This window comes from Hemicordylus capensis, chromosome 4 (genome assembly GCF_027244095.1).
Source record: "Hemicordylus capensis ecotype Gifberg chromosome 4, rHemCap1.1.pri, whole genome shotgun sequence".
Taxonomy (NCBI): Eukaryota; Metazoa; Chordata; class Lepidosauria; order Squamata; family Cordylidae; genus Hemicordylus; species Hemicordylus capensis.
In genome coordinates, this window is record NC_069660.1 from 308,966,416 (window position 1) to 308,983,074 (window position 16,659).

The 16,659-nt window shown below is 45.6% G+C and overlaps 1 protein-coding gene across 7 annotated transcripts in view; it reads right to left on the reverse strand.

Moving 5' to 3' along the window:
* Positions 1–3,847: 3,847 nt before the first annotated feature.
* The window catches only part of ZFAT (zinc finger and AT-hook domain containing), a 133,551-nt gene continuing 120,739 nt past the window's right edge, over positions 3,848–16,659 (reverse strand). For 6 of the 7 annotated variants that reach the window (XM_053248968.1, XM_053248961.1, XM_053248964.1 and 3 more), the window contains 2 exons: positions 6,367–6,630; positions 3,848–6,258 (listed from right to left, as the gene is read on the reverse strand). In XM_053248968.1, coding sequence (XP_053104943.1) covers positions 6,385–6,630 — 246 coding nt within the window. In that variant the 3' untranslated portion in view covers positions 3,848–6,258; positions 6,367–6,384. The remainder of the gene's footprint in view (positions 6,259–6,366; positions 6,631–16,659) is intronic. The other variant, XM_053248962.1, reaches the window with a different exon arrangement.

Genomic DNA, 16,659 nt, shown 5'->3' on the forward strand with positions numbered 1-16,659 from the left:
AAGGTGGGACAAACATTTAATTAATAGTAACGATACATGATCTGCATGTAAATGCAGAGCCAGTGTTCCTAAAAGGGGATTGCTTAAATGTATCATTTTAAAGTCAGGCTCTCTTCCCGATTCTCCAGCCGGGAGCATATGAACAACTGTCCCTCGCCCCTACGCTACGTGAGATTTAAAATTTTAAACCTTAAGAGCATGTATTGACTGACTCTTAAAGTGTGTCTTCCGATTTTATCACAATTTTTTTTGAGTCTCTACTTATGTAGACATTTCAGTGGCTGACATCCGGACTACATTTACTCAAGGAAGTCCTATTGCAATTAAAAGACAGTTAGGCATATCCTTTTTTCATGGAGACTTCGAGTATATTGAGTCAGATGTCAGCCACTGTATCCAATTTGTATTGATTATATTGAACAGATTTATTAAAACTCTGTGATCTACATACTGTAGGTTTCTAACACCAGACTACAATGTATGGAGGAATTCTCTCTCCATTGATGTCTACAATTTTTCTTGTTTAGAGTGTAAGTTAGCATTAGTTTCTGCCTATTAAAATGTTCTCTATATATTTTTTAAAAAGTATGTATCTCAAAAGACCTCAAGTCTTCATAGACTTGTCAGGGTGACCATTTTGTGGTTCTCTGGAGATAGTTGGGGTTTGCCGTCTTCTTCTTCCCCCTTTTTGTAGAGTCATCCCTTGCCTATCGCGGTTTTCCCAATTGCAGATTTGCGTATCCACGACTGGGAAATTGTGACCGCCCTCACCAACTGCAACCTGAGTATCAGTGGTTTGGCAATTCTTTTTTAAAAATGGACTTTGGGGGTAATTTCAGGGGTCAAGGGGTCCTTTCCAGGGTTCAGGGGATGATTTTCTTGGTGTTTGGGTGCAATTTTAGGGGGTTTGGGGACACATCTTTTGGGTCCGGGGTGATAATTTCCAGGGGTCAGGGGGACATTTCTGGGGGTCGTGGGTTCCTTTCAAAATTTTGCCTTTTTCTGGTCGCTTCGTGGCCACAGCTCCCCATATCGTTTGCCATTGAAACCAATGGCTCTCCAACCGCAAATTCGCCAACCACGAGAGTTTCCAGGAAAGGAACCCTCATGGTTGGTGAGGGACAACTGTAATAGACTTTGCATTCAACAGCATCAAATTTTGTGCTCATAACCAGTTTTTTAAGCTATTATAATCCCTTTTATGAAGCGACCATTGATGGTGAAGCAATTAATTAATAATACAAATTAATTTAAAAAAATAAAATTAAAATAACAGCAGCAGCTCAGGCACTTACCATACACATGGTGGATATTTTAAGTGTTAAACTTTACCTTGCTCCTGCCTTGAATTTCATTGTATTATATACAGTCTCCAGATAAGTGACATCACTTTGTATTCCCTCCCAACTTTGTGTCATATTCAAATTTGATAAGCATACTCCATGCAAAATTACTGCTGGAAGTTATCAAAGAGCACTGGTCAGTGTGGAATGCCACTAGATATTTCATTCCAATCTGACATCAACCAATTTTTATTGCAAGAGTGTGAATTGAGTCTCACCATTTCCACACCTGTTTATGTTGCTAGTCCACATTTCTGGAGCTTACCATTATTGTTCTCAAGCAGACAGTAACTCTACCAAGCTCAAATGGGCTGGTTCTGAGAGAGGAAGAAGCTTCCAGAGAGAAGGTTTTCCAGATTAGGTCTGCATAATTGCAAAACAACATCCTTCAGGCAATGGAAGACGGAAACAAGGATTTATTGGGGGCTTTAATGGGGAAGAAAACCTTGTTCCACCCATCTAATTAAAAATGCACTGAACAGAATGTGACACATTCACTTTAGTAATTTTTATAGCTCTGATACAAAAAAAAAGAAAGAAAAAAAAATTGTCATCCCAGAAGTAACTGGGTTGTACATGATGAAGTTGTGGTCACAATCCATTAGGTGCACTTCAGCCCACTGAAACCATGCTTGACTCTGTAGGATTGTGGCCACAGAGAGCAACGATGACAAATCTCCCAATTTATATTCTCTTAAGTACAAAATCATTCGAGTCGCCAGATCATTATAGTTAAGAACCTAAGTCCATTTCTGTACATTCAAACGAGAACAAGTCCTTGGGGTTAACATGGCCGGCTTCACACTGACAGATGGCATTTAGCAGAATTTTTTAGAAGGCTATGCACATTTTTCTCCATTTTAACCCAAACATGTTTAAAATCACAGTTTATCAAAGATTTTATCAGGGATTCTTCAGGGAACAGCATTATTATTCTACATTCTGCAGAATATCTGCTTCCATCTGCAGTTCATGGGTATAATGTTCTAATCAAGTCAAAATGGAGAATTTATTTTTATTTTGCAAACACTAATTGGGCCAATCAAATGCTGCGCTTAGAACATATACAGAAAAAAGTCCTGAGTTGGTATAAAATAAATATACACACAGTGCTTTATCATGGGGACACAAGAACACACACCATCCCCCTCCAAAAGGCTCATTTCAAAATGGGGTCCTCCTCCATGTTCCCCCATGAGTGGGGATGGTCACAAGGGGTGGGGGGGCGGGGTTCCAGATGTGGCACTAACCCTATGAAATGCGCTCCGAAGGGAAACCCACCTGGCCCCCAACTATTAAAAGGGTTTTAACTGCCTGGCCCAAACGTAGATTTTCCAGTTCTTGCCAGTTACAGTTGCTTTTTGCTGTTGCTGTGATGGAACTATGGCTACACTTTTGCTTATTTTCTGGGTTGACTGGGGTGTGAACTGGGTTGGAGAATGGGGGCCAACTGGCATCGTTTACCCAGCATTGTACTTTAGGTGGAGGAAAAGCATGTCCAGCCCATTCCTACTCAGTCCATGGCTAATACACGATCACTTCCCCATCCTCCTATCTTGATTTTTGCCAGGACGTGATTGCTTCTCAGGAGTGCACATGGAGCTTGGAGTCTCATTGATCACTCCTTCTACCCAGCTTTTGGTTGTGAGAATGGCCCATTAAGTTTGCTCAAGGAATGGGAATAGAGATTTCAAAGAAGTCAGTCCTAGGGCCAGGGCCGATGTGGTGGTGGTGGGGAAGCAGGTACAAATTACCTGGTGGTCCAGAAGGGGCCCCGGGGCCCGACTATGTTGCATATGTTTTTGTCTTGCCTCCTGCTGCCACCCCACCCTGTGCTTGTGATGCCAGCGCAAGGCCAAACTGCCAATCTTTAAAATAATTCTAGCCGCCATCTGCGTGGCTGGGAGATGGGAGTGAGCCAAGCACCCGCCCTGCATGGCAGCGGGCAGAGCACGAGCAGCTGCTGAGCCTGTCCGTCCAGCCCAGCGGCCCTTGAGAACTGCGAGGCACTCCAGTGCGCCTGCGCAGTTTGAATAGAGCGTCAACATGCACATGGTGGTTTAAATTATTTTAAAGATCGGCAGCTCAGCCTCGTGGTGGTGGTGGAGGGTGCTTCACAGTGGGGAGGCAGGCCTCGGGCAGGGGCCTGAAATTTTTTCCCCACCAGGGCCCAAACCTGCTCTTGGCGGTCCTGCCCAGGGCCACTTTGCACATCAGATGATAAAGAGACAAGCTCACTCTTGTATATGAACACAATATGAAAATGCATATTATAAGAATGCCAATGCACACACAAACTCATTGGACAGCAGAGCAAGAAACCAGGAGCTGCTTCGAGTCAGGCTATTCCAGGGTTTTGGAAGGGCATGCTCAGATTTTCAATTGTGCCGATTTCTCAGACACTGTCACAAAAGTAATGCCAAGTTCTTCAAATTTAATATGACAAGGAGCCCACAGAATCAACATGTAGCCTGGAAGTGATCTTGAATTCTAGGGAGCCAGGGTCAGTTCTTCTTGCCATTTTTATTTGAAAGCGATGTAGCTGACATTTTCCAGTAAATTCCAAGACACAAACTTTTATTGTAAATGCTCTGAGATGCGGTCCAGATCACAATTCAACATATTAAAAAAACAAACCTTCCAAAAGCAAATGAAAACAGGACATTCAATCAGAACATGTACCAGAGGAGGGCAAAATTCTTTCAATAGCTCAAAGCCCACTGACAAACAGGCATGCAAACAGGCTCTTGTCCACGTTCACAACCGTGTTTCTTCAACTGAATGCAGAGTGCTGAGTTCTTCATAAGGGCTAGGCTTGTAGAACTATTGACAGCATGGTTCTTGTTTCCACCCTTGGAAGGAATCAGAGTGGATCTTACACCAGTTAGGAACTTAAGGTAAAATCATAAAATGTTGTATTTGGTGTTCTGAAACTCCATGTTCCAGGTCAGGCTCAACCTTAGTGAGGTTAAGTGCCTTGTGATGTTTCATCTACCACCTCTTGTAATGTTGTTTAAAACTGCCAGCCCCTATTGCATTGCATGGGAAACAGAAAGTACTATGCACTTACACAGTGCAGGGATCAAAGCGACCCCACAAAATGCTGTTGTAATAAGGTAATCTCTCTTTATGTCTACAGATGCTTAGACCAGAACCTGTTCCTTTCATTTCTTGGGGGACAGGGGCATAAAAGCTGAACACACAATATCTTTTCTACATTTGCAATAGACCTAGTTCTCACTTTTCTCAATATATCAACAAACAGTTTGGAGGGCAAATAGTACCCCAAGGATACTACGGATGTACTGGATCAATCCATTTTGGGAGTAACAAGCACCCCGAGTTATTAATACACTTGAAAACCTGGCAGTTGCATTAGGCATGACACCAACTGGAAAGTAAAAAAATCAACACCTTATTTACTATTCAACGTTTTATGGGAAGGAGTACAATAACAAAGAAGGCACTGGGGTCCGTTTGTCTCTACAGTTTTATTAGCATTACTAATACAGCAGAGATATTGTGCACTCAGTCTCTATGCTCCTTTTCCACAAGACATGGAAGGAAGAAATTCTGCTCTAAGCATCAATAGATCTAAAGAGTGATTACATTGTTACAGCAGCATATTGTGGGGTCTTTTTGACCCCAGCACCGGAAGTGAATATTTCAGTTTCTATGCAGAGTAACAGCTGGTAATACTCCAATATCTGTATCGGTATAAACTGCAATTTTATTACCGCTACACCAAACATAAATTTTTATTTCCCCCCCTTCTCAAATGGGGTACAATCTAGGGGTGTGCAATTCGGATTTTATGTGTTTCGATTCGGATCCGAACCGAAACACCCCCGTTCTGTTTTGTATCCGAATATGGCCCATCCGAATCACTCCTGATTCGATTCGGATCCGAATTAATCCAAATCGATTTGGATTAAAAACGGGTCCTGGGGCCAAAAGAGTGGGGTTGGGTGGTAGTGCCCAATGGGTGGAGGCTATCACCCAAATTTCAGGGGGATTGGGCAAAGGGCTGATTTTTGGTGAATTTTTGAAGTTTTAGTGTCTTTGGGGCAGATTGGGGGCATAACGTGGGATCTGGGCCAAAATAGTGGGGTGGGGTGGTAGTTCCTAATGGGTGGAGGCTGAAAAGACACACAATGGCAGAAGCCTTTCACTTGTGTGTCGCATTTGATCCCATCTGCAGAAAGCCCTGGCATGCTGGGAAGGCACTTGCCGATTCAGAGTCCTGGGTTTGAAATTCAAAGGGTACATGATCTTCGGGTAATCATTGTTGACAATTCACTGTGACAAATAAAACGCAAGTCCCCCTGAAAAAGTTAAAATGCTGAACACTGTGAATGGGAAAGGGGGGTGGGGGAACCATGCAGAAAGAAGCAATGAAGAACAGCCAACCCTGGATGGGTCAAGGGCCAATTCAGATAACTGCCTTTTCAGACTACTAGGCAGTCACCTCCAAACTGATTCCAAAAGGGAGGCCTGTTCTCGTCAACAGCTCTGCCACACAGCCTGCTTTTTTGCCTCCATCCCCTCACTAAGCCTCACATTTGAACTTTCCAGACAGACATTAAAAGGGTTTTTAGCCTTCTTAAAGTGCACAAAAGACACACAGCATCCTCAAGTGCTGTCCAAGATCATGACCACCAGTCTTGGTTTTGGGGTTCGCTTCTTATCCACACACCAAGGTCTTTATTCATCCCTGAAGGAAGTGGTTATAACCATCCACATCTCTGCAGAGCTGAAGGCCGTGACTTCAGGAATTCCTTATAAGAAGTGGGGAGTGTCTTCAGAGGAGTACATTTTAAAAAGGAAGTTGTTTCGGCATAGTAGATATCAGAACATTTTCTGGTAAAGAGCCACCAGCCCAGTCGACAGCTACCACAGACGCAGCTGCCAAATCCTAAAGGAACAAGGAGCCTGCAGTTATATGAAGCTCTCCTCAGGCCTATCATTAAACAGACACAGATAATAAAGTGTGTTTCTGATTTGGCAGGACCAGAAGGCTTACCTCCTTTGGGAATTTTATCTAGATTTTCTGTGCAGGTTGTTCCAGCTCCTCTGCCTGCTCCTCCACAGGCTGCATGGCTTCTTGGACATAGACAATGAGTTCGGAGGCTTCCCCACCTTGAGTGTAGACTGTCACTGTCCCAATCCCTTCTACCTCATTGGAGGAGACAACCAGATGGTGCTGCTCCGCCAACTCGATCGAAGCCTGCTGCAAGGTCTCCTGGATCATTACGGTGTGGTTGGCCGACTGCTCTTCTTCAGTCACCTGGAAGGGGATCAATGGGAATTGCTAAATGGGCTCCTGAGCTTGAGCTTTGGGGGGTGACGCTGCATTACTGCTAAAAGAACGATTGCAACAATCACAAGGACAGATGCTCAAGTCCCACATGTCATAAAGCAGCATTTCTTCAGCAGAGTAGACATGCAGAGGTGACCCCCCTATGCCAGGGCACAACTTTGGCTCTCCAGCTGTTTTGGACTACAACTCCCACAATCCTCAGCCACAAAGGCCAATAGTTAGAGATGGTGAGAGTTGCAGTCCAGCATCTGCAGAAGGCTCAAGTTGTGCAACCCTGCCCTGCGCCAAATGCAGCCTTCCGGCGGCCTTATATTACAACCTGCTTGACAACCCACACGTGGAAAACACCACCCCAAACAGATTAAATGTCTTGTGGGTGGGTGATGTGAATTGTCAAGTACCTGCCAAACCCTAAAACACGGCTGGAAGTCTGTGAGGGAATCCTGGGGAGGGGGCAGGAAAACCCGGAGGAATGAGACACACCCTGCGACAGGGCCCCTCCCACAGAAGGCTTAACTGGCTCTACCCAGCTTTTTGCTGGGGAGGGCGGTGGCAGCAGCAAAGTTCCTGCCTGGGACACCTTAAACTGGCCCCGACAGGGACTGGACAAGATGTCGCCGGGCAATGGCATAGTCTCACAAGACCTCACCTCGAGATCTTGGCTGACACTCTGAGGGTAAGGGGGTATTTTAAGAAACTGCCATATACTGAGTCAGACCATTTGTCCATCTAGCTCAGTATTGTCTTCACAGACTGGCAATGGCATTTCCAAGGTTACAGGCAGGAATCTTTCTCAGCCCTAGCTTGGAGATGCTGCCAGGGAGGGAACCAGGAACCTTCTCCTCTTCCCAGAGCGGCTCCATCCCCTGAGGGGAATCTCTTCCAGTGCTCACTCTTCTAGTCTCCCATTCATATGCAATCAGGGTGGACCCTGCTTAGCTAAGGGGACAAGTCTGCTTGTTACCACACGACCAGCTCTCCTGCCAGAGCAGCTCTTGTGAATAGAATGGGCTCCAGCAACAGAGCACAGATCCCTCCCAAGGCAAAACTCTGAGGACATCCCGACGCCTGACAACGCAGGAGGGCAGCAACCCAAGAGGAGAGCCTGCCAAGGGCTTAGTGAGTTACCAGTTGTGCATGCCTGTCTGTTTAATTGAAACATACTGTATATTGTAATCTCCTGAAGAATCCCCCAACGGAGCTCTGATTGTGGGGTTCTTCATACACGGATACTGGGCTGCGATGGTTTGGTAGGTCATGAGTTGTGCCTATGCTGGAAGATGAACCATGAAATACCTGACAGGTGTATGGCCATAACCAAAGTACAAGCGTTTCCATACATGCAGGCACATGGCTCCGATTTATGGCCACGAAGAAGCAGGAAAGCCCAGCAGGTCCTAACCAATAACAGAGGAGTTCTGTTTCCATATGCAATGGCCCATGGTTGGACTGCCTTCCATAGCGCTAAGCCACTGGTTGCCAAGCTGTGGCACCAGTGACGAAGGATAGTACATAGGAAGCTGCCTTATACGGAGCCAGACCATTGGTCCATCTAGCTCAGTACTGTCTACTCTGACTGGCAGAAGCTCTCCATCGATTCAGGTAGGTAGGAGTCTCTCTCAGCCCTACCTGGAGAAGCCAGAGACTGAACCTGGGACCTTCTGCATGCAAAGCAGATGCTCTGTCCCTGAGCTACGGCCTCATCTGCAGTAGGGGCTTGTGGCACATTTGGACATTGTTCTCCAGTTCAATAGATTAGAGGCCATTCCACATCAAAGCACGGGGGCACTATCTAATATTTTGGATTTGACTTGTGGCACACTTGCCAAAAGGACAGGCTACTAATGGTGTGATGTAATTCCACTTTTTAATCCCACTTTTCTTCTTGCTCAGGGTTTCTTAACCTTGGGCCCCCAGATGTTGTTGGACTACAACTCCCAGAATCCTCATCTGCAATGGCTTTTGCTTGGGGATTATGGGAGTTGTAGTCCAACAACATCTGGGGGCCCAAGGTTAAGAAACTGTTCTACCTGGTTCAGGGCTGCATACGTAGTTCAGTATATAAGGTCAGGCACGAATGCTTGCTTTGCTGGCACCCCCTCCCTCTCCACAAACTGTTAGTAGGGTAGCTGGTCTTGTGGTAGCAAGCATGACTTGTCCCCTTAGCTAAGCAGGGTCTGCCCTGGTTGCATATGAATGGGAGACTAGAAGTGTGAGCACTGTAAGATATTCCTCTTAGGGGATGGGGCCGCTCTGAGAAGAGCATCTAGGTTGCAAGTTCCCTCCTTGGCATCTCCAAGATAGGGCTGAGAGAGATTCCTGCCTGCAACCTTGGAGAAGCTGCTGCCAGTCTGTGAAGGCAATACTGAGCTAGATAGACCAATGGTCTGACTCAGTATACAGCAGCTTCCTATGTTCCAAACTGCTATGATACTTTGCAGTCTGCCACTCATGATTGCCGGGACAATCACAGAGGACAGTAGCAAACTGCAAGGCTGTATTAATTTAAGGCATGATGTACACAAATGGAAGTAGAAGTATGGATCCGCAACAAAATGGTGCAGTTTATCCTTGGTGTGCATTGAGCCTATTGCCCAAGAATGGTGAATATTTTGAGCACCTTTTCCCCTCCGATGCCTCTCCATACCAGTTGCAGGGGAGCAACAGCAGGAGAGAGGGCATGCACATACCTCTTGCCTGTGGGTTCCCCAGCGGCATCTGGTGGGGCACTGTGTGAAACAGGAAGCTGGACTAGATGGGCCTTGGGCCTGATCCAGTAGGGCTGTTCTTATGTTACAGGTGAAACTAGGAAAATTAGAAAATCGTGCAAAAGTCCATTAATTTCAGTAATGCAAATTAAAAGGTGAAATGGATATATGAGACAGACGCATTACATGCAAAGCGAGATAAGTCAAGCCTTAATTTGTTATAATTGTGATGATCATGGCGTACAGCTCATGAAAACCCCAAATCCACAATCTCAGAAAATTAGAATATTACATGGAACCAAGAAGACAAGGATTGAAGAATAGAACAATATTGGACCTCTGAAAAGTATACAGTGTACTGTGCTTGATTGGCCAGCAAACTCGCCTGACCCGACCTCATAGAGAATCTATGGGGCATTGCCAAGAGAAGGATGAGAGACATGAGACCAAACAATGCAGAAGAGCTGAAGGCCGCTAATGAAGCATCCTGGTCTTCCATAATAGCTCATCAGTGCCACAGGCTGATAGCATCCATGCCACGCCGCATTGAGGCAGTAATTGCTGCAAAAGGGGCCCAAACCAAGTACTGAATACATATGCATGCTTATACTTTTCAGAGGTCCGATATTGTTCTATTCTACAATCCTTGTCTTCTTGGTTCCATGTAATATTCTAATTTTCTGAGATTGTGGATTTGGGGTTTTCATGAGCTGTACGCCATGATCATCACAATTATAACAAATTAAGGCTTGACTTATCTCGCTTTGCATGTAATGCCTCTGTCTCATATATCAGTTTCACCTTTTAATTTGCATTACTGAAATTAATGGACTTTTGCACGATATTCTAATTTTCCGAGTTTCACCTGTATGTTAAGCAGATGGGGATATGACTGTCTTGAGGGCGTATCCCTCAAGCTGAGAAATCTCCTGTTCTTTTTGTTCAAGCCCTCCTCCCCCCTTTAAGTTCCTTTAACCCAGGGATTATCAGCGTTGGGTCCCCAGATGATATTGGACTTCAACTCCCATAATCCCCAGCCCCAGTGGTCTTTGGTTGGGAATTATGGGAGTTGAATTCCAATAACATCTGCGGCCCCAACGTTGAGAATCCCTGCTTTAGCCCCACCCCCCTGGTTATCTGTCAACTGCCCTCTGATGCTGTGAACATTCTGCTCCACGTATCTGTATGTTACCTTGAGTCTGCCAGTACCCGCCCCCCACTCCAGTTATGCCTCCATAAGGATCATAACGTCTGCAATTCTTTCAGAAATAGGTAAGATTCCTCTAGTGTAATAATGGACCAGTTTTTCATTAATGGACTATTTTAGGTTACAAAACTAAAACCTCTGGATCCCTCAACCCATTTCATTCTGGATTCTTAGCAATGGCTAAAACTTTACACCTTAAAACAGAGGGGGAGAGAACATCAAGTCCTCCAACAATACACAGCTTGCAAAGCTCCTATAAACTATATCAACTTAGCCCATCAGGCCAGTAATGGAAATATCAGATGGCCCACAGCTCCCTTCATTTGCAGTGAGTTTGGTTGCTGAAATAGTAAAAGCAGTGAAGCATGAACATGGGGGGAGAAGGGAAAGAAGAAAGAACGGGAGTCGGCGTCATTTTTCCGGAGAAAAGAAAAATGCAATTGTTTTGTACCAAAGCTTTGTTATATGACACAGCTGTGCTCAGCAGAAGGCTATTTTATGTGTACGTTGATCAGTATATGCCGAGCTAACTGTGCCGTTTAATTGATTTAGGCTGGAATCTTCTTTTGCTCAGAAAATGAATCTGCTATCCAGGTTTGGTTTCTGGTTAATTTAATCTGAAGCTGTGTGTGTGTGAGGGGGGGACACACAGTGTGTTGGAGCTCTGGAGAAATCTAACGTGACGTGTCACAGTTGACAGGAGGTAAGTGATAAACTGTGTGCCAGAGAAGGCACTCCATCTAAGATGAGCACCCCTTGAACTCCATCAACTTGCTTTGGATTCTCTGCTACTAACCCCAGCGAGAAGCAGCAGAGCTGGCAGATTGCTGGGTCACACGATAAAGAGCAAATGCGTGTGGCAGGCCAGGAAAGTATAAAGGCAGAGGAGGCAAATTATTAATATGTAGACACTAGCCCTATTCATACATTATGTTGTACCTGTGTTCAGCTGTCTGTACTCACATGCATGTTTTTGTGTGAATGTCTGGACCTGTGCTTATTTAAAAAGTGAGCCTGGGTACCCCTGAAATGCAGGATACAGACAGGAACTGTACCTGCATTCAACATAATATGCCACAGTCCTTCATTGTGCGGCCTGCGAGCCTGCACAGACCCCAGTGGTGGCCCCTGGCTTCCCACTCCTCCACCTCCTCCTGCTGCCACTAGCCCCACCACTTCCCTGCTGGCTGACTTGCCCTGGCTTGCAGTTGTCTTCTCCCTACCCCTGTTCCTCACTGCTACTTCTTGGCTGGTTCATGTGGAGCTAAGCAACTGAGAATTAGCCCTTTCCTCTTGCATGTGTGTGAGAGGAAAGGACACGTCCACCCCATTACCACCGCGTGAGCAGGCCAGAAAATGGCAGTGGTCACAACACACAGTGTGGAGATGGATGCAACCTTTCCTCTCACCCACGTATGAGAGAAAAGGGGCCCATTCAGCCGCATAGCCCCACATTAAGCAGCTGGGAAGTGGTGGTCCCATTGTTGGCAGGAGAAAGAGGGGGAGGAGAAGCAACAGAAACAGCTAGAGTGTCAAGCCAGGGGCCAGGCCGACGCTGAGGGAGAAGCAACAGTCCAGACCGGTGGTGGTGAGTGAGCAGGGCCTTGGCAGGTGGGGTGCTTGGTGGGGCAAGGGAAGGCACCTTGGGCATCTCAGCGATGGTGGCCTTCACTTCAAAATTAGTATCACGATCACTGAAAAATGTGAATAACTGTACCTGCATACAGATCTGCATTTATGTACACAGACTGTACAAATGTTAACATGCGTGAACAGGGTTATCATTACAGAGTAGAGCTTACTACTGGTTTCAATTTATCACTGGCCAGGATATGCGCTAAGGTTGGGGATAAGCTGGGAGCGCACCTGACCTGACGTCACAGGAGAATGTCCTGAAGTGCTCCCGGGAAATCCCTTACTTGCCTGAGAAGAGTATCCATCTGAAACCCACCCACCCACCCATGCAATTAAAGGACGCCCCAAGTGTGTTAGGACATCCTTCGGTGACATCAGGGCAGGTGCTCTCTCCGTGCATCCCCAACCTTACCATTTGTGCTGGGCAATCGTCTGAACTGGCCCACTCTCGGCCAAGTACATTTAGCTTTTATTGATTTAAGAGCATAAAGAGCAGCCGAGCAGACCAATGTTCACTCTTGTACTGCATCCAAAGGCATGCTGTATGAAGGCCAAACTACTCCAATGGAACAGAATGTTCACAAACTCAGAGGGCAGTTAACAGACAACCAGGCATCAGCTGAATATACACAATCCCATCCCTGTGCAGACATGTGGTGACTGTGGAGGTAGGAATGGCAGGTGTGCTCATGCTCCTTCTCCATGCTGGATCAGTATTCATGCATTTTATTATTTATTTATATAATCTGTATGCTGCCCCAAACTTGCGCCTCTGGGCGGCTCACAACAAGATAAACAGTTAAAAGATAAAAACAAAAACCTTACAACTGTTTAAAACCACAATTAAATTTAAAAAGCTTGTGTGAAAAGGTTAGGCTTGCAAAATCTGGCAAAAGGTTTTTTAAAAGTAGTCAGAGATGGGTAGGCTCTCATCTCGACAGGGAGTGCATTCCAGAGTCTTCGGGCAGCAACAAAGAAGGCCCGTTCCTGAGTAGCCGCCAGATGAACTGGTGGCAGCTGCAGACAGACCTCTCCGGATAATCTCAATGGGCGAGGGGGCTCACTGTGAAGAAGACTTTATTTTAAATAGACCAGTTCAGATCTCTTCTGCCATCATTTGAGAAATGCATATTTAATCCATCACTTTGGGCTTACCAGTTTGTCGAGGAGAGGCGAGCTGGTCTGAGGAGAGGAGAGCTCGTCTTGTGGTAGCAAGCATGACTTGTCCCCATAGCTAAGCAGGGTCTGCCCTGGTTGCATATGAATGGGAGACTACAAGTGTGAGCACTGCAAGATATTTCCCTCAGGGGATGGAGCTGCTCTGGGAAGAGCAGAAGGTTTCAAGTTCCCTCCCTGGCTTCTCCAAGACAAGGCTGAGAGAGACTCCTGCCTGCAACCTTGGAGAAGCCGCTGCCAGTCTGTGAAGACAATACTGAGCTAGATGGACCAATGGTCTGACTCAGTATATGGCAGTTTCCTATGTTCCTATGTCACTGATGAGCCTATAATAAGATACAAGATTACAAGGGGGCCCCAGATGAGACAGCTAAATGCTCTGCTCAAGAGAGGTGAAGGGGGCTACTGATGGTGGTTGTGGGGATAATGTCTGGTACATCATGGCAGAGAGACAAAGAGCCGCAATTCTGCAATGTCAAATACATACCATTAATTAGTCAGCACATGGAGGTGGTAACAGAATGTAAATCAGTTAGCAAGAAGCTACTCTTGGGCAAGGCGGGGAAAAGGACCAGAGGATGATTGCGTCCCTTGGAGAGACTCAGTGGGTGTGATGTGGCCCATAAGCTGCCCCGAGACACAGGGCTATTCGAGACAAACACTAAGAATTTCACAGGCTACACATACACCACTATTTATACTAGACCAGGCCTGCACAACATAAGGCCCGGGGGCCGGATTCGGCCCGCAATGACTATTTTACTGGCCCCCAGGTCTCCTGCAGCAACACAGGAGTTGGAAACTGCCTTATAGTGCCATTCTGTGCACGCCTTTTCAGAAATATGCTCCATGGTGTGCCCAGTGAGGCTTACCCCCATTTAAGCATGCCTAACGTTGCAACCTGAAAGCAACAACAATTGAGGGAGAGGAGAGGACTTGGCATTTGTTTGGGGCTGGCATGCACTCTTGGGGTCCCACTGATTGAGCAGGGACAGGACCGATTCTCTGGCCTCTATCCTTGATTAAAACTATAGGTCCACTGACAGCGGGAATAGATCCACAAGTAACTAATAATATTTTTAATTTTAATGTAAACATGTGCTAAAAATTGACACAGCCCCTGCATGCCCATTTGTGGATGGTTCCAGCCCACCAGGGCATTTGAGTTGTGCAGCCCTGTACTAGAGAGTCAAATGGAAACACATAGATTATTTTAATGAAAAGTGGTATAGGAATCGAATACATACATACAGCCACTGAAATAGGTGCAAAAAACCTCTTCCGCTTGCTACTCATTTTGGATACAAACAGGTTTGTTGCTGGTGCAGTTTCAACGTATTTGCTCAGATGGAGGGGGAAGGGAGCACGGTTTAGTTTTATATATGGTATTGCAACGCAGATTAGCCATTCATCCTGCAAATGACACTTTGCAGCACACACAATCCCTACGGCAACAAAGCTCACAGCTCAGGAGAGCGACATTACACTTGCCAAGACCCTCAAGCAAGCATAATGCAGACCAAATGGAAGTCAAAATTGGCTTATTTTCATTGAAAGCCATACATAATTTTAAATGTGGTTGAGATGTGCAAATAAATAACAAGGAGGGGTAAATAAATAAGGACACAGCTGAGACAAAAGTGAAATGAAACCAGAAACTCGCTTGGTGCAAGGGCGCCAAACGGAATGCTTATTCAATGTTATATTCTCCGGGAATGAAAATGGCCAATAAAGAAAGTTAACAACCTCCCTACCTGCCTTTATCCATATGTTTTTATTGGCTTTGTCACTCAAGGCAAAATGATTAACTGCCTTTCCTGTTGGAACGCCTTGTTTCTCTTTCTCTCTGGTGGACATCTATCTATAATCCTCTTAGCGTGACAAATTGCTGCATTTCTTGAGGTATGCACACTTCGGATCAGTTTGGCACTGACACGCCTGCTATTTGATTTCTATTGGATTGATCCACTGGGTACCATCTTCCTGAAATGTGCCTTTTATATCCTTCCAAAAAAACGCAGCAGGATGGCGACTGCTACCAAGCCAAATGGAGATACCCTTCCAGTTCTATTTATTGGCATCTCAATTCTTTTCCAGGCTAGCAGCTGTAACCTTATTGCTCTCTCACAAGCACTTAAACAGTCTTAATGCTTTATTAAAGTGAGGATGGGCAATCATTTTTGTTCATCGCCCTACTCGAAAGGGCTTGGAAAAAGTTGCAATGTATTCTAAACTCCTAATTGCAAAGGAGGTCTGTGTCCTCAAGGAGATCATTGCTGAGAAGGAATGGGAATCTTTGCCCCGCTCTTGCACCACATGTCTTGAAGCCCTTGTTCACAGACCGCAAACTCACACTAGGAACCTACAAATGAAAGTGTTTTGTTTTTAAAAACAGTGAGTGGGTCCTAAAAGAAGAGTTGACAGTGGGCCTTTTCAGAAATGGATATGGCCTCAGCAGGGCTGAATAGATGGAGGGGAGAGTACAAATAATTCATATGTGAAGAAAAAGTATGCCATCCCCTCAGGAAAAAAAAGACAAGACAAGACATAGAGAAGGACAATATGAAGAGGGCTATTCTACTTGGCAATAGGCAAGTTTCAGAAAAGAGGAAATCAGGGTGCATCTTGTTTCAGGAAATCCACCTGGTCTAAACTCTGATGACTCTGAGCCAACCTGGATGTGACAAGGCAGCTGTTCTGCTGTCTGCCCTCTTCACATATAAATGCAGGAGTTGAGTGGGGAAGACACCTTGCCCTGTCCATTGCTTTACTTTGCTTGCTGTATTGTGTGGGTTCACACAATCAATCTGATGTCAGCTCCCCAGGAATCTAAAGATTCCCACAACACACACACACTCCCAGAGAGCAATTGTGTAAATCCAGACATTTTCCTCAATCTCTGCCTGGCAATGTGTCAACCCAACATCAAGCTGAGCTCAAATCAGCTCCGTGTTGGGTTGGTGTATTGCTAATTGGAGATCAAGCAAGATGTCTGGGTTTACACAACAGTTCTATGAGATTCAGATGAATACTCAGGCAAGTAAGGGATGTCCTGGGAGCACATTGGGACATCTTCCTGTGACATCAGGTCAGGTGCACTCCCAGCATATCCCCTATGTTACTGCATATGCTGGCCAGTGATAACTGAAACCAGTAGTAAGCTTTACTCTGTAATGATAACCCTGTTCACACATTATGTTAACATTCGTATAGTCTGTGTACATAAATGCAGATCTGTACGCAGGGTTGGTGTGCTGCCAACTGGAGATC